Genomic DNA, 27,971 nt, shown 5'->3' on the forward strand with positions numbered 1-27,971 from the left:
GGGGGGGGGAGAGGCCGCGCCAGGTCTCTCGCTCCGCCCCGCCGCTTGTCCCTCGCGTCGCCCCGTAGCCGGCCGGTGCCGCGGGGGCTGCTGGGGAACGTAGGCGGAAGAGGCCGGGTGAGAGCGGGGGGGGTGTGGAAGCGGCTTGGGGGGGATGGGAGCGGGTGGCGAGGGGGGGTGGCCCCGGTGACAGACACCCCCCGGCCCCACCTTGGGGGAGCAACCCCAGGTACCCCCGGCAGGGCCAGGCCGCCCCGGGTGGCTCCAGGCCCGGCCTAGGGAAGCCCCGGGCCTGCTGCGGGAAGACCCCGGGGAGACCCCGGGCCTGCTGCAGGCCGGCTCCGTGGAGGCCCCGGGGAGGCCGGGGCTCCTCAGGGCAGCCCGGCTGCTCCGGGGAACCGCACTTTGAGGCCCGCGGGATGTGCCGGCGCTGGGTCAGCCCAGAGCGCCCGTCGGTCGGGGCCCTGCCCGGCGCTGGCCCTCAGCAGCCGGCCGTGTGGCCACGCTGCCCGCCACCGCCATCCCCGCCGCGGCCTTCTGCAGCGCCGGGAGCCGCCGAGCCCCGGGCGGCATGCAAAGGTTGAGAGTCCTTCGCGGGCAAACTTCAGGTGGCGAAGGGCTCCCTGAAGCCGTGCCAGCGCTGGCGTCGCGCGCCAAAGCGTCGCTCGGGGTCACGCCGAGCGTGGGGACGAGCCACGGCGCGACGCCCGCCCCGGGGAGCCGCCTCCCACCCCCTTCCCAAGGTCCGTGCCGAGGCCTGAGCTCTCAGGCTCCCTCTCTCCCTCCAGCCCGGCGCGATGGATGCCCTGCACGTCGCTGGGATCCGCTTCGCAGAGGCTCTGCAGTCCGGGCCGCCCTGGCTGGAAAAGTTCTGGATCTCCGTGACCTCCCTGGCCGATCCCAAATGCATCTTCACCGTCTGTTTCCCTCTCGCCTATTTTCTCGACCGCAAGGTGGGGGTGTCGGTGCTGTGGATCGGCCTGGTGTCAGAGTGGCTCAACGTGGTCCTCAAATGGTGAGGGGAGAGCCCGGAATCACAGGGTCCCTTGTCACACCCGGTGACATCCCGAGGGCTGAGCGGTGGCACGTTCACAACAGCAGAAACACAACTGCGGGCTCTGCTTGGCGGGCAGAGTCGAGTGCTGCTCCTTGCCTGCGCCAGGCCGAAAGCGTGCAGGGTTTGTGCGGGGTTTCTGCAGGTCGCCCGAGCCAGGGCAACGCATCTGCCAGGCATTCATGGCAGAAAAAAGCCTGGGAGCCGTAGGAACTGGCAAGGATCCTGCCCTCCCGCTGCCGGCTTCAGCCCTCGGATCCACAGGGATGGGCGGTGAAGGCGTTGGGCTGTGTTCGGCCGTTCACTGCTCTCTGGTTCCTTTCCCCACCAGGTTCTTATTCGGGGAGCGCCCGTTCTGGTGGGTCCATGAGTCGGGGCTCGCCAGCAAGGAGCCGGTCGCGCTGCGCCAGTTCCCCGTCTCCTGCGAAACAGGACCGGGTGAGTAACGGGCGAAAGCTTTTCCGTGTGTCTCCGGCAGGCGCCGGGATGCGTAGGGAAGGGCTGCAGGAGCCGGGAGTCCCCGTCCGGACGGGAACGCTGCGGCTGGAGGGTGCCGCTGGGCTGGCGGGACGCGTCGAGCAGGAAAGCCATTCGTCAGCCAGCGCCTCGTGGCAGAGCAAACGAGTGAGCGGTGGGGAGCGGGCCGGGCGCCACGGCTGCTGGCACAGCGTGCACGGCACAGGCGGCTCCGGGGCCAGGAAACCCACGGGAGAGTCTGCCGGCAGCAGGGACCAGGGCGTCTCGCTTGCCCTTTCCGCCTGGCTTCCCCTGCCCGCAGACCCCGCATCCCTGCCTGTTTTTTTGGGCAGGTGACCATCATCCACGGCCACCAGCTTGCTCCATCCTCATCCTCAAGCCGAGCCCTCCACGCCGGCCGTGGCTGTCAGCCAGGAGGGAACCCAGGGCGCAGGCGGGGTGGCCCGGCTGCGAGGGCTAGGCTCGGCAGACGCGTCCCCCGCTCTCCCGGGTGACCTCAGGCGCTCGCCCCGCTGGGACAGGCTCCCCTCCGACCCACCGTGTCGAGCGTCCTGTGCTTCCCCTTCGCAGGGAGCCCCTCCGGCCACTGCATGATCACCGGGGCAGCCCTCTGGCCGCTCGTCACCGCTCTGACGACGCTGGCATCCAGACGCTCCAGGAGGTGAGTCCTGGGATGGGGAAGCCGGTGCTTGGAAATCTCCAGAGCACCTTTTGGAAGAGGGAGGTGTGATGTGGGACCCTTCCTCGGTGGGCAGCAGCCACGGTGGGGCGGGAAGGAGGCCTTCCCCTCCCAGCGGGGCAGTTCCTGGGGAACACAGCTCTACCCTGGCAGCTCTGGCTGCCGCAGGAACAGGCTGCCGAGCCCCGGAGACCCCCGCGAAGCCCCCCCTGCCCCACCGAGCTGCTTTTTTTTTGCCGTCTTCACCTGCGCTCTACTCATTCCTCCTGCCAAGCGGGGCCAAACTCGCCCTGCCTGGCACAACGCGCTTGGGAGCACCGAGCCGGACCCGATGGCTGCCTCCCCGCCGCTGACCCTCCTCCTTACCTTCCAGCCTGGCGGCGAAGCTGAGCCCCTTTGGCGCCTACGCCCTGCTCCTGCTGGCCGTGGGGCTCTCGCGGGTCTTCGTCCTGGCCCACTTCCCCCATCAGGTGGTTGGCGGCATCCTGGCCGGTGAGTGGGGCTGGGGGGAACGTTTGGTCCCCCCACCCGGAGCCCAAAGCCCCCACGCCCCAGCCAGGGCGTTTTGGGCACCTTCCTCTCCCCTCAAACCCCCCCCCAGTCCATCCCGGCACCCCAACGTGCCTGTCCTCCCTGTCCAGGGGCAGCCCTGGGCTGGGGGCTGCAGGCTCGCACCCCGGCCACCCGCACCCCGGGCTTCTTCGTCACCGCAGCGCTGGCCCTGCTGCTCAGCTCCCTCGCCCTGCACAGCCTGGTGATCGCCGCCGGCATCGACGTCGACTGGTGAGCGCCCGGCGGAGGGGGCCGCCCCAGGGACCTGCCCCCCAGGCTGGCAGGGGGCTAGCCCCAGAGTTCCCCCCCACGCACCCTGCTCACCCCTCTCCTCCCTCTGCCGCAGGTCCATCCGCCTGGCCACCAAATGGTGCTCCGACCGCGCCTGGCTCCGCCTCGACACCCGGCCCTTCGCCTCCGTCTGCCGCGACGCCGGCACTGCCCTGGGGCTGGGGCTGGCCGCCGGCTTCCCCTTGCACCGGGGGGAGCGGCTGGACCCCCAGCAGCGCGTGGCTGGTGCCGTGCTGGCCCTGGGGGCCGTGCAGGGCCTGCACCGGCTGCTGCAGCCGGCGGACGCAACCCTGTGGTACGGCACCAGCTTCCTCAAGTACGCTGCCGGGCCCTGGCTGGTGGCATCTCTCCTGCCCCGGCTCATCCTCTCCCTCACCCACCCGCGGGGCTCCCCCCATACGGAGTAGGGGTCCCCGCCGCAGGGTTCCCCGCCATAGGGTTCCCCACCGTGCCCCGGTGAGCGCTGCACCCCCCTCCTGGCTTCGCCCTTGGCCGTGCCCATCGTCCGTGGCTTCTGGCCTAGAGCGCAGCCACCGGTTCCACGCCAGGAGGGCACCCACCGTCCCCCTTGGGACCACAGGCCAGTTGTTTAACCCTTGCTGTGCTAGCAGCGCCGCTCCCCCCAGGACAGCGGGACCCCCCACCCCGGGCGTGGGGCGGGTGTGGGGCAGAGCTGGGGGTGCCCCCGTGCCCAGCAGGTCTGGGGACACGGCGGAGGGACAGCCCCAGCCTTGGGGTCACTGACAAACGGCACCACCTTCCACTGCCCCCGCCTCAGCCTCCCTCCAGCTGCCCCAGTTCTCCCAGTTCAGTTTCCCCCTCTGGGGCAGGGAGGGGACCCCCCCACGCCGGGATCCCCACGCCGGGATCCCCACCGTACCGCCGCTGGTTTCTAACCAAATAAAGGCACCGTTACCAACCTGCCGGCCCCGAGTCCTTTGAAGAGGGGGGGCACGGGCAGGGCTGGGGACCCCTGGGGCACGGCAGAGCCCGCGCTGGGGGGGGGGAACGGAGCCCCCCGCAGCCAGGCTGGTCCAGCTCCGCACCCCGACGTGGCGCTGGCTGGATGGGAAAGGGGCAGCCCTGTTGTAGGTGGGGAAACTGAGGCACACAGGGCAATCGTGAAGGCCTGGGGACATCCGTCCTGCTCCGATGGGGACAGGAAAGGGGACGCAAAGGCACCGGCACTCCCTGCGCCCCCCCCCCCAAACGCAGCAGGGCGCTGCCGGCTATTGCCAGAAACAGTTTTATTTATACAAGGACGAACATCGGTAACATCTTACAAAATACTCAACTGAAAACCATATCGAGAGCGCGCGAGCGGGCGTCGGACGGACAGAAAAGAAACCGAGGCAGGGCTGGGGGTGGGGGGACACACACACGGCGGGGGGGGACACACACACACCAGCCCAAAGCAAGATGGCCTCGCTGTCGGGGGGGCCGGCACCCCTCGGGAGGCGGCTGGTTTCTAGGCGAGGGGTTTTCTCCCTCCTGGGCTGGGGGCTGTGACCCCCCCACCATGAAAGGAGAAGGATGGGGGGGGTCCTGGGCTGCCACCGCCACCCAACAGAGCCCCCCGTGGGGCCAAGGGGTTGTCCTCAGCGTTGGGGGACTCGGTGACACCCCCTTCCTCCTCCCCACCCACCGCCCCCAGCTGGGGGTTCCCCCCCCCCCCAGGGCTGGGGGAGGTGACAGGGGACACACCCTCATCCCCATCTCCGCCACCACCGCCCCAATTTGGGGACCCCCCCGGAGCCACCCCAAAACCCCCCAGAATAACTTAAAACACGAAGCGCCGTCCCCGTCCTCCCCCTCCGCCCCGGGACCGTGGCCAGTGCCACCCATTAAAAAAATACTATTAAATAATACATCTGTAATAAAATTATATACCTTTGTTTTGTGTGGTTTAGGTTTTTTTTGTGGTTTTTTTTTTGTTTGTGGTTTTTTTTTTTTTTTTTTCTCTCTTTTAAAGCTAAAATCGCTCCAAGTCCCCTCCGGCTGGTGAAGTAACAGGAAAAGTAAAGTGTTTTTTCCTCTTTTTTTTGTCTTTTTTCCTTTTTTTCTCCTCTCTTTCAGGAACGGACAAAGTTTTATCCCGACGAAGGCGCCAGGATCCGTCACCCATCGACGCAGGGTGACAAAGGGACGGGGACGGGGCTCGTCCCCTGCGTCTCGTGTCCCCCTCCGAAATGGGGACGCCAAGGGGGGAAAAGAAAAAAAAAAAAAAAAAGAAAATTGAGAAAACCCAAAAAATCACAGGGAAATTAAGGCATTAAAAAAAACAACTGACTGAATTAAAGGCACAAATATTTCCCATCGCCTCCCCCCAGGGGGGGACGGACGCCAGAACCGGGGAGGGAACGACTGGGAAAAAAAAACGGGGAGAAAACAAGGAAAACCCCCTAAAAAAAAAAAAAAAAAAGAGAGAGGAGCTGCGGCGGGGACCTGGGACCCGGGCAGCGACGGGAAAACCCAATGGACGGACGGAGGGATGGACGGACGGATGGACGGACAGGGCGGGAGGAGCGGGGGTGCTGGTGGAACTGATGCTTCACAAGAGACACGACCGCAAACACCGCATGGAGCTGGGGTCCAACAGGACGGGGGGTGGTATTTTTTTGTGTTTTTCTTCTCTTTTTAATAGAAAAAGAAAATATTTTCCTCTTTTTTCTGTTTTTCCTCCCGGTTTCTTCCATTTCGGGGTTTTTTTTTTTGTCTTTTGTCTTTTTTTTTTTTTTTAATGTGGGTTTTTTTTTTAAATGTGATTTTTTTGTGTGTTTTTCTTCTCTTCTCGGTGTTTCTTTCTTTTTCGGAAACAGAAAAAAAAAATCTCTCGGCCGTGCGGCGAGGGGCCGGGGGGACGGCGCGTCACAGCGCGGGCTCGGCCTCCATCGGCTCCTCCGCCGGCCTGGCCAGGGGCAGAGCGGGGCCTGAGCGGGGCCGGATCCTGCGGCGGGGACCGCGCGCACCCGGCCCCGGCCGGGGAAACTGAGGCAGCGATGCCAGGGGCTTGGCACCGGGCACGGCTGCCTCCAGCCCCCCCCCCCCCCAAGCCCCGTCACTGCCCCGGTTCCCCGTCGTCCATGGGTTGGACGTGGCAATTTGGGGGGACGCGTGTCCCCCCCGAGGACACGTGTGGCTCCGTGCACACCCCAAGGGACACGCATCCCCCCGAGGACACGCACGGCTCCGTGCACAGCCCTGAGACACGCGTGCTCCCAAGGACATGTACAGCTCCATGCACAGCCCCACGGGATGCACAGCCCCCCCCGAGGACACGCGTGACTCCGTGCGCACGCCCAGGGACACGCATCACCCCGAGGACACGCGTGGCTCCATGCACACCCCAAGGGACACGCATCACCCCAAGGACACGTGTGGCTCCGTGCACACGCCCGGGGACACGCATCACCCCAAGGACACGCGTGACTCCATGCACACCCCAAGGGACACGCGTGGCTCTGTGCACACGCCCGGGAACATGCATCACCCCGAGGACACACATGCGTGGCTCCATGCACACCCCAAGGGACACGCATCACCCCAAGGACACGTGTGGCTCCGTGCACAACCCTGAGGGACACACATCCCCCGAGGACACGCGTGTCTCCGTGCACATGCCCAGGAACATGCATCACCCTGAGGACACACATGGCTCCATGCACAACCCTGAGGGACACACATCCCCCCCAAGGACACGCGTGTCTCTGTGCACATGCCCGGGGACATGCATCACCCCGAGGACACGCGTGGCTCCGTGCACAGCCGGGGACATGCCGGGTGCCGTACCTGGGCTGGGGGTCGGCGCTCCCCCCCTCGGCGCCCACCGAGAGCAGGGCCATGGCCGTCACCGTCTCGGCCTCCTCCATCTCCCCCTTCTGCGCCTCCAGCAAGGAGCAGCCCACGGCCGCCGCAAAGCGCTTCACCGAGCTCCAGTGCTTGCCTGCGGGCACGGGCAGGGCTGGGGACGGCCCCCGCGCAGGGACGGCCCCGGGGGGACCCTCGGGACCCCCACGGCGGGGACAACCCACGGGCACCCATAGGACTCCCATGGCGGGGACAACCCATGGGGACCCAAGGGACCCCCCCTGCGTCACCCGCAGCTGAGACAGCCCTGGGGACCTCCGCTGGGCCCCCCACAGAGGGGACAGCCCTGGGGACCCCCACAGCAGGGACAGCGCTGGGGGGGACCCATGGGACACCCACGGCGGGGACAACCCAGGGAGCCCCCCAGGACCCCCACGGTAGGGACAACCCAGCGGGACCCACGGGACCGCCACGGTGGGGACAGTCCAAGGGACCCTCTGTGTCGCCCACGGCTGGGACAGCTCTGGGGACACCCCCGCGGGGGAAAGAGCCCTGGGGACCCCCACGGCGAAGACAGCCCAGGGACCTCCCGGGACCCCCGTGGCAGGGACAGCCCTGGAGACCCCTCTGGGTCTCGGCCAAGGCAGGGACAGCCCCGGGGACCCCCCCCCCCGGGATCCCAAAGACGGGGACATCTCCAGAGACCCCTCCAGGTCCCCCCAAGGCAGGGACAGTCCCCAGGGCCCCCCATGGCAGGGTCAGACCCGCTGGGATCCCCCGATGGCAAGGACAGCCCTGGGGACCCCTCTGTGCCCCGCCATGACAGAATCAGCCCCGGGGACCCTCCCATGTCCCCCTGGTGGCAGGGACAGGCCCAGGGACCCCCCGGGGACCCCGGCAGGGTCCGCGTCCTGTGTCATCCCCCCCCGGCCGCGGGGTCTCACTCTGGATCTCGATGACCTTCTCCAGGGTGGCCACCGCATTCACGTTTGGCTTCTGCTGCAGGAGGGACGGATCCAGGGGCTCCAGCTGGGGTGGGGAAAGCATCAAGACCCCCAGATCTCCCACCAGCACCCCCCAAACCCCCCCCCCACCCCCTCCAAGAGCAGGGACGGGACCAGAGCCCCTCTCATCAACCCAGGGGAAACTGAGGCACGGCACAGGGCGTGCACCCTGACACACCACGCACCCTGGGGGGTTTGGGGGGTGGCAGGGGGAGTCCCCACAGGTGGGGGGGTCCCCACGGGTGACCCCCGTACCTCCAGGCCGAGCAGAGCGGAGACGCAGGCCTCCGAGGCGTCGCAGATGGCCGTCAGGTCGTGTCCCCCCTCCAGTGCCAGCACCACCCGGCCACCCGCCAGCGTCATCAGCTGCTTCGTCAAGTGGCCGAAACCTGGGGGACACCGGGGGGGCGGATGACAAGCGGCTCGGCCGGGGTCCCCACCCTGGGGACACCCCCGGACCCCACTCACATTTGGCAGTGACGGAGTAGCCACCGAGAGGGGAGAGGTGACCCTCGACAGCGTCGAAGCCGGCCGAGACCAGCACCACGTCCGGGGCGAACTCGTTGGCGATGGGCATCACCACGGTCCTGGGGGGCACAGGGTCAGGGCCAGGCACGGGGACCCCCCCCGCCAGGACATAGGGACCCCCCCCAAGGGGATGGGGACCCCCCCAGGACCCCCACCTGAAGGCGGTGAGATACTCCACGTCCCCGATGGGGGGGTCGACGCCGCCGGTCCAGGCGATGTTGATGTTGTAGCCCACTCCCATCCCGCTGCCGACCTGGGCACAGCCGTGGGTGACCCCCAACGCCGCAGCGAGGGTGGGGGGGACACGGACGGGACACGGGGTGACCTCCCACCTCTGCAGCCCCCCCATACCTCCTCGGGCGCCCCGCTGCCCGGGAAGAAGTTGCCATCGTCGTAGCGGTGGAGGGAGATGTAGAGGACGTCGGGGTCGCTGTAGAAGGCTTGCTGGGTCCCGTTCCCGTGGTGGATGTCCTGCCGGGGCACCGGTGGCATCAGGGACCCCCCCCCCCCCATGCCACGGGGTCCCCATCACCTGGGGGGGGTCCCTGTCCCCCTCCCCGGGGGGCCTTACCCAGTCCACAATGAGGATCCTGCCCACGCTGAGCTTCTGCTGGAGCAGTTTGGCCGAGATGGCCACCGAGTTGAAGAAGCAGAAGCCCCTGGGGAGAGGGGGCAGGGTGAGCACCGCGGTGGCCCCGGGCACCCCTGCCCCCCCTCCCCGCCCCAGGCAGGGACCCCCCAGCACGGCCCCTCCCCACGGCCCCGCACTCACATGGCCGTGGACTCCTCCGCGTGGTGTCCCGGGGGGCGGATGACGGCGAAGCCGTTCTGCGGGGACAGAGAGGGACACGCGTGGCGCGTGCCCACGCATCCACGAGGGCGGCGGCACACGCACGAGTGTGCACAAGGGCTGCCACGCACACCCGCACAAGCAGGGCGCGCGCGCATGCGAGCGTGCCCACGTGCCATCACGTACACCTAAGCAAGCACGCACGCACGAGGACAGGGCACGCACACAAGCGTGCACGAGGGCTGGCGTGCACACCCAGGTGAGCGTGCACGCAAGCGCACACATGCGAGTTTGCTTGAGGGCCACCACGCGCGCACAGGTAAGCATGCACAAGAGCGGTGCACACACGCACAAGCTTGCACGGAGGCCATCGCACCCCCAGGTAAGCACGCACGAGGACGCTGCACACCTGCAAGCGTGCACAAGGGCCGCCCTGCACACCCAGGGAAGCGTGCACGGCATCAGTGCGCACGTGCAAGCGTGCTTGAGGGCCATCGCACCCCCAGGTAAGCGCGCACGAGAGCGGCGCGCACACGTGCAAGCTTGCACGGGGCCCGTCATACATCCGGGTAAGCACGCACGAGGACAGCGCACGCACGCGCGAGCATGCCTGAGGATCATCGCACCCCCAGGTAAGCGTGCAAGAAAGCAGCACGCACGCACACGAGCTTGCAGAGGGGCCATCGCGCCCCCAGGTGAGCACGCACGTGGGCGGTGCACGTACATGTAAGCGTGCACACCCCAAGCACGCGCACCCCGAGCGTGCAGGCGGCCCGGGGGCCGCGCGTGAGGACCCGCGCCGGCGTGCCAGCCCTCCCCGCTCACCTTGATCTCCCCGGCGGCCACCTTGAAGGCGAGCTCCACCAGGCAGCCCACCGCCATGCGCACGGCGCTGGACGAGTGCATCTCGTTCCACACCGTGTCACTGTCCACCTGCGGCGGGGGGGGGGACACACACAGGATGGGACATGGGGACGCGTCAGCGGGGCCAGGCCAGCCCGGGGGTCCCCCCGCCACCACGTACTCACCCCGATGCCCCCGCACGGCAGCACCGCGTACATCTTCTGGCTGATGGGACCTGGTGGGGCAGAGAGTGCTGGGATGGGGGGGGGGCGGCGGGGACAGCGTCCCTCCAACTCCAAAAGGGGACCCAGGCATCCGGGTGCCCCCCAACCCCCATCCGGCACCTACCCAGCAGCTTCTTGCTGTCGAGCTTCTGGCGGTTGAGGGGGCTGGTACCGTAGAGCAGCGTGTGATGCTCCGAGTGCACCGTCTGGATCTCCTCCAGCGTCGCCTTCCTGCCCCGGATGCGCTGGGGAGGGGGACACAGGGGTGAGGCCCCCCCCACCCCAAGACGAGGAGGGGACCCCCGGGAGGGGGGGTGCCTCACCTCGCACTTGCCGAGGAGGCCGGTCTCCTGCAGACGGGACCAGATGCTCTGGATGCGGCCGGCGTGCTCGGGGTGGATGTTGGTGTTGCCGCAGGTGCACTGGTGCTTCAGCATGAACGTGTCGTACACCACGCCTGGGCAGCCACAGCGGCACGCCTGGGACCGGCCCCCCGGGACCCCCACCCCCCGCACCCCCAGGGACAGGGGGACCCCCAGGTACCCCGAGAGGTTGGGGACCCCGTGGGATAGGGGGATGCCATGGGACAAGGGGACCCCTGGGCACCCCGAGGGATGGGGGACCCTGTGGGATAGGGGGATGCCATGGGACAAGGGGACCCCCTGGGATAGGGGGACCCTCGGGCACCCCGAGGGATGGGGGACCCCGTGGGACAGGGGGATGCCATGGGACAAGGGGACCCCCTGGGATAGGGGGACCCCCGGGCACCCTGAGGGATGGGGGACCCCGTGGGATAGGGGGATGCCATGGGACAAGGGGACCCCCTGGGATAGGGGGACCCCCGGGCACCCCGAGGGATGGGGGACCCCATGGGACAGGGGATGCCATGGGACAAGGGGACCCCCTGGGATAGGGGGACCCCCGGGCACCCCGAGGGATGGGGGACCCCGTGGGATAGGGGGATGCCATGGGACAAGGGGACCCCCTGGGATAGGGGGACCCTCGGGCACCCCGAGGGATGGGGGACCCCGTGGGACAGGGGGATGCCATGGGACAAGGGGACCCCCTGGGATAGGGGGACCCCCGGGCACCCCGAGGGATGGGGGACCCCGTGGGACAGGGGGATGCCATGGGACAAGGGGACCCCTGGGATAGGGGGACCCCGGGCACCCTGAGGGATGGGGGACCCCGTGGGACAGGGGGATGCCATGGGACAAGGAGACCCCCGGGCACCCCGAGGGATGGGGGACCCCGTGGGACAGGGGGACACCGAGGGATGGGGCACCCTGGGGAGCAGGGGCACCCCTGGGCACAGCGCGCGACAGGGCACCCCGTGGGACAAGGGCACCCCTGGCCCCACCAAGGGATGGGGCACCCCAAGGCACGGCAGCCCCCCCTCCCCAGGACACCCCCCCGTCCCCCCCACGTACCTGTGGTGAAGAGGTGCTTGGGGGGCCCGTCGGGCGCGGGGGGCTTGACGCCGGCGGTGGCAGGGGACGACTGGGTGCGGGCGAGGGCCGGGTGGGGCAGCGCCAGGATGCCCAGGGAGGGAGCGGGGTACAGCTGCAGCGGCCCCCCGGGGAACACCTGGGGGGGCCCCGGCCCCCCCGTCAGCCCGGGCCCCCCCCGGCCATCGCCCGGCACGAGGCACGGCCGCGTCCCCATCCCAGCCGAGGAGGGGGTGGCCACGTCCGAGGTGTGGGGTGGGGGGGGGGGGGATGAGTCATGGCGGGGGCCGGGGGGCTGCGGCGCGGGGGTGGCGGAGCTGGGAGGCCGGAGGGGGGGATGAGTCACCGGCCCCTCCGAGTCATCGCTGCGGCAGCGTACGGGGGGCCAGGCCCCCAGGTAGCCGGGGAGGGGGGGGCACGGCTGGCCAGAGAGCCGGGGACCAGGCGCTTGGGCAAGGGATGCTCGTGCAAGAGTTTGGGGGGCATTTAGGGAGCTGGTGATATCCCCCCCCCCCACTGACCCGTGGGCTCCCCGAGGTCTCACCTGCTTGTACGTGACCCCCAGCTCGGTGACGTCGGGGACCCCGGGGGCCTCAGCCTCGTCCCCGCTGTCACCCAGCTCCTCGTGGGGCACCCCACAGCCCTCGGGGTCCTGCAGCCGCTCCGGGGGTCCCCGGCGTCCGGGGAGGCGAGGGCGAGGGGGGGGCTGGGGGGGACCCCATCACCCGGGGGGGGCGACTGCTGCTCCGTCAGCTCCTCCTCCGTCTCCTCGGGGTGGGTGGGGGGCTGCCGCGCCAGCTCCCCCCCCTTGCGGAGCAGCCGGGGAGCGGGCGGTGGGTGCGGGGGCCAAACTGACCCCCAGCTGCCCTGCCCGTGCCAGCCCCACAGCCACCCTGTGCCGGCCTCTGCCCTGTGCCCCCCACGCCCTACAGACCCCCCGCACCCACCCCATGCCCCACAGCTACCCAATACCCACCCCACGGCCACCCCACACGCACCCCACACCATCCCACGGCCACCCCGTGCCCGTCCTATGCCCCGTAGCCACCCCATAGCCACCCCACATACACCCCTTGCTCCATCCCCACCCTGTATCCACCCCACGCCACCCTGTACCCCACAGCTACCCCATATCTACCGCATGCCCGCTCTGTGTCCCGCGTCCACCCCATATGCACCCCATGCCCAACCCATACCCCACAGCTACCCAATATCCACCCCATGCCCACCCTATGCCCCACGCCCACCCCACACCCATCCCATGCCCCATGGCCGCCCCACACCAGCCCCACACCCACCCAGTGCCCTACACCCGCCCCTCTCCCAGCCCCACGGCGGCCCCTGCCCCACCTTGCCCAGCTGGACCTGCTGCTTGTCGAGGAAGTGGTGCTGGAGGGCACCGTGGGGCAGAGCGCCGTGGGGCAGGGCGCCGTGGGGCAGGGCCTGGGGGCTCTGGGGCAGCGGGGACGACTGCGTGCGGCTCAGGGGCCGGTGCCGCGGCAGCTTGCTCACCGTCCGCACGCTCCCCGCGCGCTCCCCCGTCACCAGCGGCGACTGCCCGTGCAGCGGCACTGCGGGAGCCGGCCGCCATCAGCAGGGCACCCCAGCACCCCCTGCCCCCCCCCCCCCCCCCCCAAAAAACCATCTGGGGGGGCGGGGAGGGGATTTACAAGCAGGGGAAACTGAGGCAGAGCAGGGGACTCACCGGCGATGAGGGTGCTCTGCTGGCGCGCTTGCTCCAGCAGCAGGACGTGCTGCAGCAGGGACGCGGGGCCGGCGGGGGGGTCCCCCTCCAGGGCCACCCCCAGCAGGCAGCCCGGGATGGAGGAGGTGCTCAGGAACTTGCCGGTGAGGGCGGCCCCGGGGCGCAGGGTGGCCACCGTCGGGCGCTCGGCCTCCGCCTGCGGTGACAGCTTGGGGGACGCCTGAAGGGACGGAGAACGGCGCCGTGGCCCCCCGCCCCTGAGCCCACCGCACCCGCGCGCAGGGGCAGAGGGACGCTCCCACCCGTTGTCGCCCCTTGAGGTGCTGGGTGACGTGCCCACCCCAACCCTGCACCTCCCAGCCTGGGAGCACCCCAAGCTGGGGACACCGGGACACTGCCAGTCCTCGCCCTGTCACCCTCAGCTTCTCTCCCGTGGGGAAACTGAGGCACCAACCCAGCCCTGGGGGATACAGGGGGCCCGGACGCCAGGGTTCCTGGCTTGGAACCCCCCTCCTGCCCAGCAGTCACCCCACGGGCACAGGGTCCCCTGTGGGGCACTGGGTCCCTACGCCAAGCCTGCGAGCTGCCAGGACCCCAGGCCACCCCTACGGGACATCAGGTCCTTGTACCATCCCCCGTGGGGTCCCCACACCGCCTCTATGAGATTCCAGGTCCCCGTGCCACCCCACGGGGCGCGGGGTCCCCACACGGCCCCTGTGAGGTTCCAGGTCCCCACGCCATCCCCCGTGGGGTCCCCACACGGCCCCTACGGGGTTCCAGATCTCCGTGCCACCCCCGCGGGGCGCAGGGTCCCCACGCCAAGCCCCCGTGCCGGCCCCACTCACGTTGAGGTGGGAGTTGGTGACGGTGACGGTGGCCTGCAGCCCCAGGGAGATGTTGGGCAGGGACGGGGACGTGTAGAGGCTGAGCTGGCTGGCGCCGTCCAGGGTGAGGGCTCGGTGCTGGGGCAGGAGCTGCTGCGGGGCGGGGGGACACGGCACGGACACGCCGTGAGCATGCACGTGCATGTGCCGAGCCACGCCACGGACATGCACGACGTGCAGTTCTGGGAGCAACACGCTGGCTGCACGTGCCTGAGCACACGTGTGCACCCCGAGCACGCTCACAGCACGCACCTGAGCACACGTGTGCTCCCTGAACACACTGCACGCACCTGAGCACACGTGTGCACCCTGAACACACTGCACGCACCTGAGCACACGTGTGGACCCCGAACACACTGCATGCACCTGAGCACACGTGTGCTCCCTGAGCACACTCACAGCGTGCACCTGAGCACACATGTGGACCCTGAACACACTGCACGCACCTGAGCACACGTGTGCTCCCTGAGCACGCTCACAGCACGCACCTGAGCACACGTGTGCTCCCTGAGCACGCTCACAGCACGCACCTGAGCACACGTGTGCACCCCGAGCACACTCACAGCACACACCTGAGCACACGTGTGCACCCCGAGCACGCTCACAGCACGCACCTGAGCACACGTGTGCTCCCTGAACACACTGCACGCACCTGAGCACACGTGTGGACCCCGAACACACTGCATGCACCTGAGCACACGTATGCTCCCTGAGCACACTCACAGCGTGCACCTGAGCACACATGTGGACCCTGAACACACTGCACGCACCTGAGCACACGTGTGCTCCCTGAGCACGCTCACAGCACGCACCTGAGCACACGTGTGCTCCCTGAGCACGCTCACAGCACGCACCTGAGCACACATGTGCACCCCGAGCACGCTCACAGCACGCACCTGAGCACACGTGTGCACCCCGAGCACGCTCACAGCACGCACCTGAGCACACGTGTGCACCCTGAACACACTGCACGCACCTGAGCACACGTGTGGACCCTGAACACACTGCATGCACCTGAGCACACGTGTGGACCCCGAGCACGCTCACAGCGTGCACCTGAGCACACGTGTGGACCCTGAACACACTGCACGCACCTGAGCACACGTGTGCACCCCGAGCACGCTCACAGCACACACCTGAGCACACGTGTGCACCCCGAGCACGCTCATGGCATGCACCTGAGCACACGTGTGCACCCCGAGCACGCTCACGGCACGCACCTGAGCACACGTGTGCACCCCGACCACGCTCACGGCACGCACCTGAGCATACGTGTGCACCCTGACCACGCTCACTGCACGCACCTGAGCACGTGTGCTCCCCGACCACGCTCACTGCACGCACCTGAGCACACGTGTGCACCCTGAGCATGCTCCCGGCACACGCCCCGCACACGTGTGTGTCTCCCCTCGGCAGCTCCTACCTCGGCGTGGATGTTGGGGACGGAGCCGGTGAAGCCGTTCTCGGCGATGGCGCTGTGGGAGCTGTTGGGGGAGCTGGGCCCGGAGCCCGGGGCGCTGCTGCACACCGAGGACACTGCGGGGCCGGCGGACGTCACGGGGGGCCGCCGCCGCCGCCACCCCCATCCCTGCCTCAGTTTCCCCTGCCAGGGTGCGTGGCCGCGGGAGGGACAGGGTAGCCCGCACCCGAGCGTGCGCGCGCACGCAAAGGTGTGCAAATGCACAAGCACGTGCACGCATGCGTGTTGCACAAGCACGTGCGTGCACAAGCACGCGTGTGCGCGCGCGTTGCAAAAGCGCGTGCCTGCGCGCACGTCGCACGAGCGCGCGTGCAAGCACGTGCGCGCGCACATGTCGCACAAGCACGCGAGCGCCCTGCTAGCCAGGGAGGGGACGCGGGGTTCCAGCTGGAGGCCCCCATCGCTGCACGGGAAACGCCCGGCGACTTGGGGAAACTGAGGCAGGCAGGGCGGCCCAGCCCACGCGCCCCCGGCTCACCCGTGATCTCGATGGCTCGCTTCTTGAAGGTGCTGATGACGGTGCCGTCCTTCCTCCGCAGCAGGGGACTGCTCCTCCTCTCCGCTACCTTCTGTTTTAACCGCGAGCGCACTTTCAGGTTGGGTTCAGAGGCTGCGGGGGGGCACCCGGGAAGCGGAGTTAGCCCCGGCGCGGCTCCCGGCATCTCCCCCCCATCCCGGGACCCGCCCGCCGGCGGTCCGGCACCCACCGGTTTTGCGGAGCGGGAAATCATCCCGGCCGTCGTAGGTGCCGAGGAGGGGGAGTTTGTAGGATGGGGGTGTCCCCGGGCTGCCGGTCTGGGGGGGAACTCTGGTCCAACGAGGTGTGGTGAGCCCTGGGGGGGGGGCGAAGGCGGCAGAGACCCCGCTAGGACACCTGGGTCCCCCCACCCCGGTTTGGGGGGTTATGCGGGTTCGGGGTGACCTACCAACATTTGGGGTGCTGGGGGAGGGAATGGTTGGGGGGGCCGGTGCCCGGCTCCTTCGTCTTGCTGAGCAGGAACTCCTGCAGCTTCAGCTTCACCTCCGTGCTGGCGATGGCGCCTGGGGGGGGACACAGCTGGGATGGGGGGGGGGACAGGACACAGCACGTACCCCCCCGCCCGCCCCACAGCCCCCCCCGGGAGCCTCCTGCACCCACATCCACCTCCCAGCCCCCACCTCCGCTCCCCGGTCCCATACGGCCCCCCCGGGAGCCCCGGGACCCCCCCGGCTCACTCTCGCGGCTCTTGTCCTTGGTGCGCAGGGCATGGAGCTGCTCCAGGCGCTGCTGCTGCTCCAGGGCCTCCTGCCGCTCCCGCTGCCGCTGCTGCTCCAGCTCCTGCTGCCGGCGGGCGGCCAGCGCTTCCTGCTGCTGCTGCGGGACCGCGCGGGCGGGCTCGGGGACGGACACCCCCCATCTCCCACCCCCCTCCACGGATCAGGCCCTGGGGGGTACGCGCCACCCTGCCCCGATCCCCCCCACGTGGCTCCGTCACCCCAGGGTACGACACCCACGTGATGCCCCACGGCTCCGTCGCCCCCAATGGCTCCCTCCCCCCAGACGGGTGATGCCCCACGGCTCCGTCACCCCCAGTCCCTCCCCACGGTGCCATCGCTGTGGAGAGGTGACGCCCTCCAGCTCCAACGCCCCCAGTCTGTCCCCAATGGCTCCATCACCCAAACAGGCAATGCCCCATGGCTCCATCACCCCAATCCCCACCCAACGGCTCCATCACCCCCCATCTCCACCCAATGGCTCCGCCACCCCCAACCTCCACCCAACGGCTCGGCTCCATCACCCCCCATCTCCACCCAATGGCTCCATCACCCCCAACCTCCACCCAACGGCTCCATCACCCCCCATCTCTCCCTGATGGCTCCATCACCCCCAACCTCCACCCAATGGCTCCGTCACTGTGGATAAATGATGCCCTCCAGCTCCATCACCCCAGATAGGTGATGTCCCCCCCGGCTCCATCACCCCCAATACATCCCCAATAGCTCCATCACCCCAGACAAGTGACACCTCACAGCTCCATCACCCCCAATCTCCACCCAATGGCTCCACCACCCCAGACAGGTCATGCCCCATGGCTCCATCACCCCCAGTCCCTCCCCACAGCTCCATCACCTCAAGAAAGGCAATGCCCCATGGCTCCATTTCCCCCAGTCTCCCCCTTGTGGCTCCATCACCCCAGACAGGTGATACCCCATGGCTCCATCACCCCAAGACAAGCACTGCCCCATGGCTCCATCACCCCCAGTACCCCTCCCAATGGCTCCACCACCCCAGACAAGCGATGCCCCATGGCTCCATCATCCCAAATCTCCCCCCAGTAGCTCCATCACCCCAGGTAGGTGATGCCCCACATCTCCATCACCCCAGACAAGCGATGCCCCACATCTCCATCATCCCAAATCTCCCCCCAGTAGCTCCATCACCCCTGGTAGGTGATGCCCCACATCTCCATCATCCCATATCTCCCCCCAGTAGCTCCATCACCCCAGGTGGGTGATGCCCCCCAACGGCTCCATCGCCCCCAGCCCACCTTGAGGTGCTTCTGGAGCTGGACCTCGTGCTGGCGGGTGAGGTGCTCGTGCTGCTTCTGGAACTCGGCGAAGAGCAGCTGCTTCTGGAGCTGCTGCTGCTGCTTGAGGGCCAGCAGCTCCCGCTGCAGCTGCCGCTCCCGCGCCGCCGCGTCCAGCCCTGGCCCCCGGCGCTCCCCGCACGCCTCGGGCACCCCGTGCGCCTCCGCCGGCCCCTCCGCCCCTGTGGGTGCCAGGCAGGCTTGGGGGGGGTCTGGGGGTGTCCCAGGGATGGCAGAGGGTGCTGGGAGCAGTTTGGGGGTGTCCCAGGGATGGAAGGAGGAGCTGGGAGCAGTTTGGGGGTGTCCCAGGGATGCAGGGGGGGCTGGGAGCAGTTTGGGGGTGTCCCAGGGATGGAAGGAGGAGCTGGGAGCAGTTTGGGGTGTCCCAGGGATGGAAGGAGGAGCTGGGAGCAGTTTGGGGGTGTCCCAGGGATGGAAGGGAGGAGCTGGGAGCAGTTTGGGGCTGTCCCAGGGATGGAGGGAGGAGCTGGGAGCAGTTTGGGGGTGTCCCAGGGATGGAGGGAGGAGCTGGGAGCAGTTTGGGGGTGTCCCAGGGATGGAGGGAGGAGCTGGGAGCAGTTTGGAGGTGTCCCAGGGATGCAGAGGGTGCTGGGAGCAGTTTGGGGGTCCCAGAGACGGGGGCAGCTGGGACATGTTTAGGGGTAGTTTGGGGGTGTCACAGAAATGGAGAGCAGCTGGGCATGCTTAGGGGCTGTCTGGGGGTGTCCCAGGGATGGGGGGTTACTAGGAGCAGTTTGGGGTGTCCCAGGGATGGAGCAATCAAGGGGCTTCTCCAGGGATGGAATGTACTCAGGGGCAGTTTGGGGGGGGGGGGGGGGCGGGGTGTCCCAGCAATGGGGGGCAGCTGGGGGTGGTTTGGGGTGTCCCAGGAATGGGGTTAGCTAGGCTATGCTTAGGGGGAAATCTGGGGGTGTCCCAGGGATGGGGGGAGCTGGGAGCAGTTTGGGGGTGTCCCAGGGATGGGAAAAGGAGCTGGGAGCAGTTTGGGGGTGTCCCGGGGATGGGGAGCAGCTGGGAACGCTGAGGGGGCTGTCTGGGGGTGTCCCAGGGATGGGGGGCAGTTTGGGGTCTGTCCTGGTGATGTGGGGCAGCTGGGACACACTTAGGGGTAATTTGGGGGTGTCCCAGGGACGGGGGAATTGAGGGGCTTTTCCAGGGACAGGGCGCAGTCAGAGGCAGTTGGGGGGGGTGCCCCAGGATTGGGGGCAGTTAGGGGGCAGCTGAGGGGCTGTCCTGGCAATGGGGGCAGCTGGGGCACGCTTAGGGGTAGTTTGGGGTGCCCCAAGGACGAGGAGCACTTAGGGAACAGTTAGGGGTGTCCCAGGGACGGGGGCAGCAGGGGCACGCTCAGGGAGCAGCCTGGGCATTCCCAGCGATGGGGGGCAGTTGGGGGGCAGTTGGGGGGCTGCCGGGGGGAGGGGGTCAGGGCTCAGCCCCTCCCATCAGCACCACGGGGCTCTCCCACCAGCTCCACGGGCCCTGAATCAGTCCCGTGCCTCAGTTTCCCTCCCCTACTCAAAAAACAGCGGGGGGACACTGCAAGCTGAGCCCCCACATCTGCAACATGCAACAACTGCCCCAGAGAGCAGCTGGGGGGGGGGAGGGGGGCAGGATCAGGCCCCCACCCCCAACACGTCCCCCCCGTAAAGCCCCAACCCAGGGATGGGCATAAACCCCCCGGCAACCACTGAGCCCACCTCCGCCGTCAGCGAGGGACACGGGGAGGGAACCCAGGCGCCCGGGCCCCTGCCCCCCCCCCCCCGGCCCCCGACAGAGGGGTACAGCGGCGAGGGGGGGGAACACCGCATCCCCACGCAAACAGGAAGGCGGGGGCGGGGGGGCACGCGCTGCATGCTAATGCGCCCTGGCCCCCCCCCACGCGCGTGGCTGCACGTCGGGCACTGACGTGTGCCCGGGACGGACCCGCGGACGTCACCGTCACCGAGCCGCCGAGCTCGGGCACCAACGCCCCCGCTCTGCCAGCCCCCCGGGGGCAGCCAGCCCCCAAAACCTGCCAGTCCCCCTTTCCCAGTACCACGCTGCACTCCCCAGTACCAACCAGCCCCCAGGGCCAGCCCCCCCGCAAAAACCAGCTCCCCACCCCACTGCCAGCCCCAATCCCCCAGTACCAACCAGCCCACCCCAGTATGAACCAGCCCCCCATGCCAGGCAGCACCCCCACAAGCTAACCAGCCCCCCAGTATGTACCAGTGCCCCCAGTGCCACCAGCCCCCCTCGACATGCAAGAGGGGCCATGGGGCAGGGGTACCCCCAGCCCCCTCCCCATCCCAATTCACCGCCGGCGGGGGACGACGACACCTGGGGCTGCCCCACAGCTGGGGGGCAGATTTGGGGGTGTCTCTGCAGCCCCCCAGACCTGACAGCCCCCCATTTTGGGGGGGCACACACAAAGGCACCCCCGGTGGGTGTTGGGGTGCAATGGGGGGGTGGCAGCACCCAGCACCGGGGTGGGGGGGCCCCCTAAAAATAGCCCCGGGAGGGGCCAGGGCAGGAGCTGGCCCAGCCCCGGCCAAACCTGCACTTAGGGGCTCAGAAGTGGCTTTGGGCTGGCGAGGGGCCGGGGCCACCACCCTGCCGGGGGGGGCCACCACCCTGCGGCCCCGTGCCAGCCCCCGCGGGACCCGGCCCCTTCCCCGGGATGGACGGGGGGGGGGGAGGGGGGGGTGCTTAACCCCTGGGTGCCCACAGCCCCCCCAGAGCAAAGGACCCCAGGCCAGTGCACCGGCTCCCTCTGCGAGGGGGCACCGTCCCCGGGGGTGCGGTGGGGGGGTGTCCTGCGGGGGATGGGGCCGGGGGGGACTGGGACCCCCCCCAGCGACCCTGACCCGTCCCCACCGCGGGACAGGCCAGGACGGGCAGCACTGCCATCACTGGGGTCACCCGTGCAAGGAGAGCCAGCCCCGTGCACACCCGTGCGAGGAGGGCTGGTCCCTTCGCACACATCCGTGCAAGGAGAGCGGCTCTCCCCTTGCACACCCGTGCAACGACAGCGGCTCTCCCCTTGCACACCCACGTACACCCGTGCAAGGACAGCGGCTCTCCCCTTGCACACCCACGTACACCCGTGCAAGGACAGCGGCTCTCCCCTTGCACACCCGTGCACACCCGTGCAACGACAGCGGCTCTCCCCGTGCACACCCGTGCAACGACAGCGGCTCTCCCCTTGCACACCCACGTACACCCATGCAAGGACAGCGGCTCTCCCCTTGCACACCCACGTACACCCGTGCAAGGACAGTGGCTCTCCCCTTGCACACCCACGTACACCCATACAAGGACAGCAGCTCTCCCCTTGCACACCCACGTACACCCGTGCAACGACAGCGGCTCTCCCCGTGCACACCCGTGCAACGACAGCGGCTCTCCCCTTGCACACCCGTGCACACCCGTGCAACGAGAGCAGCTCTCCCCCCCTTGCACACCCGCACGAGGGCGTGCACACCCCCATGCCGTCACACCGTGCCCCACTGCAGCCCCCCGCCAGACCACGGCCACCTCTCCGCACCTGCCCGTGTCCCCATGTGCCACCACAGCAGCACCCACCACCCTGCAGCACCCACCACCCAAATCTGTGCTCCCCCCCCCCCCAGAGCCGGCGAGGAGCAGCCAGGGAGCCCACATCCCGGCGGGGAGATGCCGTGAGGCACCGGCACAGCCGGGATCGCGGTGGGTACGGATCCTGCCGGGCAGAGCCGAGCGGCTCAGGGACCCGGCGTTAAAAATCCCTGGTGGGTGTCCCCACCCTGGGCACCGCACCGGCCGCCGTGGGGCTGGGGACCAGGGCGTCCCCCCCGCCAGGTACAGGACAGGACACCCCGAAACTCATGGAGGGTGGGGGGAAGCACGGCCTGTGGGTGCCAGGCTGTCGGGGCAGGATCCAGCCCGGAGCGCTGCGGTTGTCACCGGCACGGGAACGATGCTGGGGGGCACATCCCGGGTGCCCCCCCCCCCCCCCCCACCAGCCCCGCGACGAGGGAGAGCCCCAGGGTGGGGAGGACAGGCAGCTGCAACGTCCCCAACGCGGGGGACGCCTGGGGACGGGACCGGTGCTGGGCGGGATGCCACCGGGTTTGGGAGGGGGGTCAGGGGGTCGGGACCCCCCCAGCACTCACCTGGGGCGGGGAGGGCGGCGTGGAGCTGGGCACGGGACAGGAGCTCCAGCGAGGGCTCGCGGCCGGACCCCCCCTCTGCGGAGAAACAGCCACCCCTCGCGTCAACGGGCTGCAGCATGGCGGGGGGGGTCCCTGGGGCATGTCCGTCCCCCCAGCCTCAGCCCCCCAAACCCAGCCGCCCCCTCGGCGCGGGGGGACGGGGGAGCCGTCGGCATCCCCGGAGTTAGGGGCGAGGGGAACGGATTCGGCCCTCCATCCCGGGCAGCGCGGGGCTGGGTGGCCCCCCCACGGCGGCGGCGTTGTTCCCCCCCCTCCCCGGCCGGGCTCTTCTCTCCGGCGCCTGGAAATAGCCAGCGCACGGGAGGAGCCGGCTATAAATAGGGCAGCGTGCCGGGGGGAGCCACGACGGCTCCCGCGGGACAGGGTGCGCCGTGTCCCCCCCCCACTGTGACACAGCCCCCTCCGGGGACACATGGGGACTACCCGGCTGCACCCCCAAACTGCCCTGGGGACCGGGGGAGAGGGGCTGTCCCTGCGTGGGGGGGCCCGCAGCAGGGCCGGGAACACCACGACCCCCCCTCAGGGCACCCCCAGCCCCATCCCGCCCCCCCCCGCCCCCAGCGCTGAGCCCCTAATTGCCGGGGACGTTAATCCACATCAGCGCTGCCGGGAATAAAATCCGGGTTACGCAGAGGGGGATTAGCCCCCACTCCAGGAAAGCGAAGGCAAGCAGCCCCCACCCCACCCGTGACACCCCCCAACCCAGTGGGAGCCCCCGGGCCGGCACAGGGCGCAGACACCGACTCAGCACCTTTTCTGCCGGATCAGTGACCCGAAGCGGCTCAGCGGGGCTGGGCCCGGGGTGACGATGGGCTGAGTTGGTGACTACCCCCCCCAGGGATGGGGACCCCCCCCAAAGGGATGGGGACCCCCCCCCCCCGCTGCCGCCCCTCCAGCCGTGCGTAACCCCCCCCGCCGGCACCAGCCACGTTTATTTACCAGCGCGTTAATCCCAAGCCAAGACTTTTAATAGCTGGGATATTTATGGGCTGCCCCCCCCCCGGAGCCCCCCGCCCCCCCGGCGTGCTTTCGGGCTTGGCGTCAGCCCAGCTATTTCTGGTGCTGCCAGCGGGCAGGAGGCCACGGGAACGAGCCCTCGCGGCTGCCGGACCCCCCCCCGGCACCCCGGTGCAGGCAGGGTGCAGGCAGCCCCTTGGCAGGGCAGGGAGGTGGCCCGGCATGGGGGGCCCCATGCAGAGGTGGTGGCACATCTGTGGGATAGGGGGGACCCTTGGGGGGTGGGGGGAAGTGGGGACCCCCAGGAGGCATGGAGGGGAGCGGGGTACCTGCACCCCCGGGAACGGTACCACCACCTGTGCGATGCTGGGGGATGCTCGGCTCCTGCAGGAACCCCCCCCCCCAAATGCAGCCCGGCTTTGGGGTGAGCATGGGAAAGGGGTGCAAGCGGAGAGCCCTGGGGGACACCGAGCACCCAAAGGGTAATTGGGGACCCCCCAGGCTCAGGGGTGCCCCCCGCCATGTCCCTGTGATGGACGCAGCCCTGGCTGAGACCTGCCCAACTCATCACAGCAACCGAAGGGCTTCACCCCACGAAAGCACCTCCCAAGGGGCCCCCAAAGCCCCCCAGGCTCAGCCCCAGCCGGATCCAGAGCCACGGCCAGGAGGGGACACCGAGGAAAGCACCGCGGGGACAGGAAGAGGAGGCCTGGGCCGTGTCCCCGTGCCACCACGCCGCGTGCCAGCCCCGTGCCAGGCACGGCCGGGCGGCGCTCCAGCCCTGCGGCCGCTCCAAAAATACCGACGGGTGGCTAACGGGCAGCGGCAGCACTGGGGGCGAGCGGCACCGGGGGGGGGGGGTTTGGGGACAGAGGGGACACACGCCCACTGTCCCAAACCGACAGTGAGTCCCCAGCTCCATCGAGTGGGATGGGGGGCTCTGCCACCACCCCGTGCCTCAGTTTCCCCTCCTGAGCACCCCGACGGGTGCAGGCAGCCGCGGGGGTCGGCAGAGCCGCTCGTCCCCAGCCGAGCGTCGGGGACCACGCGCGTCCAGATGTCGCTGGAATTCCCAGCGGGCTAATTACAGGGCGGCTTTGACGAGGAGCCAGCGGCAGCCGATATAGCGCGGGCACGGCCCTCGCGGTGGCCTGCGGTCACCCAGGCTGTCCCCGTGCCCCACGGCGCGACGTCTCCGAGGGGACCCCACGTCCCGGCACGCGAGGGTCCGTGGGGACCTGTCGCCGAGCGGCACTGCCGGATTTCACCCGTAAGCAGCCACGGCGTGTGACCCGCGTCGCGGCAGAAGGACGGCGGCGATCTGACCCCCTGCCTCAGTTTCCCGCCGTGGCGGGCGGATGCCGGGCGTCCGGGATAACCGGGAAAGGGGGTGGCTCGGCGCAGCCCTGGGCACCCGGCACTGCGCCCGTCACCGCTCCGCACGCACCCGTCTCGCACGGTGACACCCACGCGGGTGCTAATGAGCCGCACGGCGGCAGCGGGCGCGCGGCGGCGATACGCCGTGCCGGGTCGGACGCCGTGGCGGCACGCCGGTCCCCCGATGAGCGCCCCGACGGGTGCCAGGGCCACGGTGGGGACCCGACGCCCCCCCTTCCCACCCCGTGCAGGGTGGATGGGGACGATGCCCGGTGCAGGGCTGGGTGCAGCCCCCCCACCCCGGTGTCCCCCAGTCTCACCTGCATCGCTCTGGGGGTCCATGGCGGCCGGCGGGTGACAGGGGTGCCGGGGGGACGCGGAGAGGCGGCTGTCCGGAGAGGCCGTCAGCGCCGGCCGGGGCGCCGGGGCTGTGCCCACGCCACCCGGGAGCCCTGCGGGACCAAGCACCCTCATCAGCACCCCCGGCCTCCACCCTGCCCGGTGCCCCCCCGCTAGAAACACCCCCCCCCCCCCCCCCCAGCACCAAACAGGGGGGGCCCCGGGCTGCTCAGAGCCGAGGGCCGGATCCAGCACCCCGGGCGTGCGTCCCCCCCATCCCCTGAGCATCCTGGGGCCGGATCCAGCACCGTGCCCCCCCCCCCCGGGCCCTGAGCATCTGCTGGTGGGGGCAGGATGCGGCCCCGCTCCCGTCTGCTGCCCCCCGGGAAAGGGGGACCCCGCAAAGGTGGGGGGGGGCAGAGGGAACTTGGGGGGGCCGGCAGCGTTACACAAGGCTCTGCAGATGCGGGGGGGGGGGGGGGGGGGGGCACAAACGGGGAGCCCGGGGAGGACGGCGGCGAAGCGCAGCCCCCGGGACCCCCCCACGGTGCCACCCCATAGGGACCCCGGTGGGTTCCCCCGCGGGTCTCCTGCAGCGGGGTCGCACCCAGCCCCACGGGACACGGACACGGACACGCACACTCAGGGCTGCCCCCCCCCCCGCCGCGAGGCCCCCGCTGCTGCAGCCCCCCAAGGCATCGCCCCGAGATGAGGGGCGGGAAAGGTCACGCGTGGGGGCCACGCTCGGCTCCCCAGCAGCGCGACGGACCCCACGGGGGGGCTACCGGCAGACCCGAGCCCGGCGCGGTGCAGCGGCCCCCGCCAGCAAACGGCCCGCGCTGCGGAGCCGCCGCCGCGCTGGCGCACGGGCCCCCGCGCTGCACGGGTGTCCCTGTCCCCCCGGCTCTTCACGGCGCAAACCCCACCGCACGACCCCCCCGCCCTGCGACCCCCTTGCCATTGCACAGGGCCCCCGCCATTGCACCGCGCAAGCCCCGCTGCACGGACCCCCGCCCGCTCCCCGCGCTGCAGCCCCCGCGGGGCACGGCCCCCCGCACACCGTAACCCCGCTGCACCGGCCCCCCGCACTGCACCCCCTCGCTGCACCGCGCCGCCGCCGCTCCCCCGCCCCGCATCGCTCCGTGCCCCCCCACTTCCCTCCCTCCCCCGCACTGCCGGGGTCCCCCCCCCAATTGCACGCCCCCCCCCCATTGCACGGCCCCCCGGTACCTGCGCCGTGCCCGGCCGCGCCGCCCCGCGCGCGCCCCGCCGCCCCTCCATCTTTGCAGCGGGGCCCCGCCCGCCCCGACAACAACATTCGGTGACGTCACTCGCCGTCACGTGACGGAACCCTGCGCTAAAAATAGCCTCGCCCCCTCCCCCTCCCCCGGGGGCGGGGCGCGGCGGGGCGGGGGGGGCGCCTTAAAGGGGCCGGGGGGGCGGGGGGGTGTGTGCAATGGCACACGCGTGTGTGAGCGTGGACCATGTGCTAGTGTGCAACGGCACACGTGTGAGTGTGCACCATGTGCTAGTGTGCAACGGCACACGTGTGAGCATGCACGAGTGTGCACCATGTGCTAGTGTTCAATAGCACACACGTAAGCGTGAACACGCACCATGTGCTAGCATGCAACGGCACACGTGTGAGCGCATGTGTGTATGCTGTGGGTTGGTGTGCAATGGCACACATGTGAGTGTGAGTGCAGCATGTGCTAGTGTGCAACGGCACATATGTGAGTGTGTGTGAGTGTGCACCGTGGGCTGCTGCAATGACCCACGTGCGAGTATTTGACAGGCTGGTGTGCAACAGCACACGTGTGAGTGTAAGCGTGCACCACCATGTGCTAGCCTGCAACAACACACGTGTAAGCATGTGTGAGCGTGGACCCCGTACTAGTGTGCAATGGCACACGTGTAAGTGTGAGCGGGCACCATGTGCTAGTGCGCAATGGCACACGTGTGAGCGCACGTGTGTGTACACTGTGGGTTGGTGTGCAATGGCACGTGTATGCGTGTGAGCGTGCACTATGTGCTACTGTGCAGTGGCACACGAGTGTGAGCGCACGTACATGCACACCATGGGTTGGTGTGCAATAGCACACGCATGAGTGTGAGCATGCGCTATGTTCTAGTATGCAACAGCACACGTGTGAGTGAGTGTGAGTGTGAGTGTGCACCATGGGCTGTTGCAGTGACCCGTGTGCGAGTATGTGACAGGCTGGTGTGCAACAGCACACGTGTGAGCATGTGTGAGCGTGCACCATGTGCTAGCATGCAACGACACACGTATGAGTGTGTGTGTGCACCATGTGTTAGTGTGCAACGGCACACCTGTGAGTGTGAGCGTACGCCATGTGCTAGTATGCAACAGCACACGTGTGAGCATGTGTGAGCGTGCACCATGTGTTAGTGTGCAATGGCACACGTGTGAGTGTGAGTGTGCACCACCACGTCCTAGTGTGCAACGGCACACCTGTGAGCGTGAACATGCACCATGTGCTAGTGTGCAATGGCAACCGTGTGTGAGCGCATGTGCGTGCACACCGTGGGTTGGTGTGCAATAGCACACGTGTGAGCGTGCACCATGCGCTACTGTGTAATGACCCGTGTGTAAAACTGCGCGTGTGCGCTATGGGCTGGTGTGCAATTGCACGCGTGTGAGTGTGTGATGAGCTCATGTGCAATAGCGCACACGTGTGTGTGCACACCACGGGTTGGTGTGCAACAACGTGTGTGCGTGCGCCCCATGGG

The 27,971-nt window shown here is 69.1% G+C and overlaps 2 protein-coding genes across 2 annotated transcripts; one reads left to right on the forward strand and one right to left on the reverse strand.

Moving 5' to 3' along the window:
- The first annotated feature begins 26 nt into the window (after window positions 1-26).
- G6PC3 (glucose-6-phosphatase catalytic subunit 3) lies at window positions 27-3,967 on the forward strand. Its single transcript, XM_072885659.1, has 7 exons — window positions 27-117; window positions 789-1,015; window positions 1,386-1,492; window positions 2,102-2,192; window positions 2,584-2,702; window positions 2,852-2,993; window positions 3,109-3,967. Exons 2-7 carry the CDS (start codon window positions 798-800, stop codon window positions 3,458-3,460), a joined length of 1,029 nt encoding a protein of 342 aa, XP_072741760.1. The 5' UTR covers window positions 27-117; window positions 789-797; the 3' UTR covers window positions 3,461-3,967.
- A 316-nt stretch (window positions 3,968-4,283) lies between these two features.
- Window positions 4,284-26,536, reverse strand: HDAC5 (histone deacetylase 5). The gene is given in 29 exon segments (XM_072885658.1): window positions 4,284-5,961; window positions 6,843-6,996; window positions 7,805-7,889; window positions 8,120-8,253; window positions 8,333-8,451; window positions 8,548-8,645; window positions 8,744-8,863; window positions 8,964-9,051; window positions 9,165-9,220; window positions 10,008-10,115; window positions 10,211-10,260; window positions 10,374-10,494; window positions 10,573-10,706; window positions 11,680-11,836; window positions 12,242-12,370; window positions 12,373-12,504; window positions 13,048-13,268; window positions 13,403-13,622; window positions 14,248-14,379; window positions 15,710-15,822; window positions 16,245-16,376; window positions 16,474-16,555; window positions 16,557-16,599; window positions 16,693-16,807; window positions 16,982-17,120; window positions 18,295-18,515; window positions 22,488-22,562; window positions 25,202-25,333; window positions 26,451-26,536. Coding segments are annotated over 28 exon segments (3,240 nt in total). The 5' UTR covers window positions 25,224-25,333; window positions 26,451-26,536; the 3' UTR covers window positions 4,284-5,921.
- Window positions 26,537-27,971: the final 1,435 nt, after the last annotated feature.

The sequence above is a fragment of the Ciconia boyciana genome, chromosome 22, assembly GCF_034638445.1.
Source record: "Ciconia boyciana chromosome 22, ASM3463844v1, whole genome shotgun sequence".
NCBI lineage: Eukaryota > Metazoa > Chordata > Aves > Ciconiiformes > Ciconiidae > Ciconia > Ciconia boyciana.

What these genes read in the sequence shown, in the direction of transcription:
- G6PC3 (XM_072885659.1), top strand. Translation starts at nt 798, where the DNA reads ATGGATGCCCTGCACGTCGCTGGGATCCGCTTCGCAGAGGCTCTGCAG. An exon ending in CTCCTGCGAAACAGGACCGG is followed by an intron (nt 1,493 to 2,101) that starts GTGAGTAACGGG and finishes TCCCCTTCGCAG; the next exon opens with GGAGCCCCTCCGGCCACTGC. An exon ending in GCCGGCATCGACGTCGACTG is followed by an intron (nt 2,994 to 3,108) that starts GTGAGCGCCCGG and finishes CCTCTGCCGCAG; the next exon opens with GTCCATCCGCCTGGCCACCA.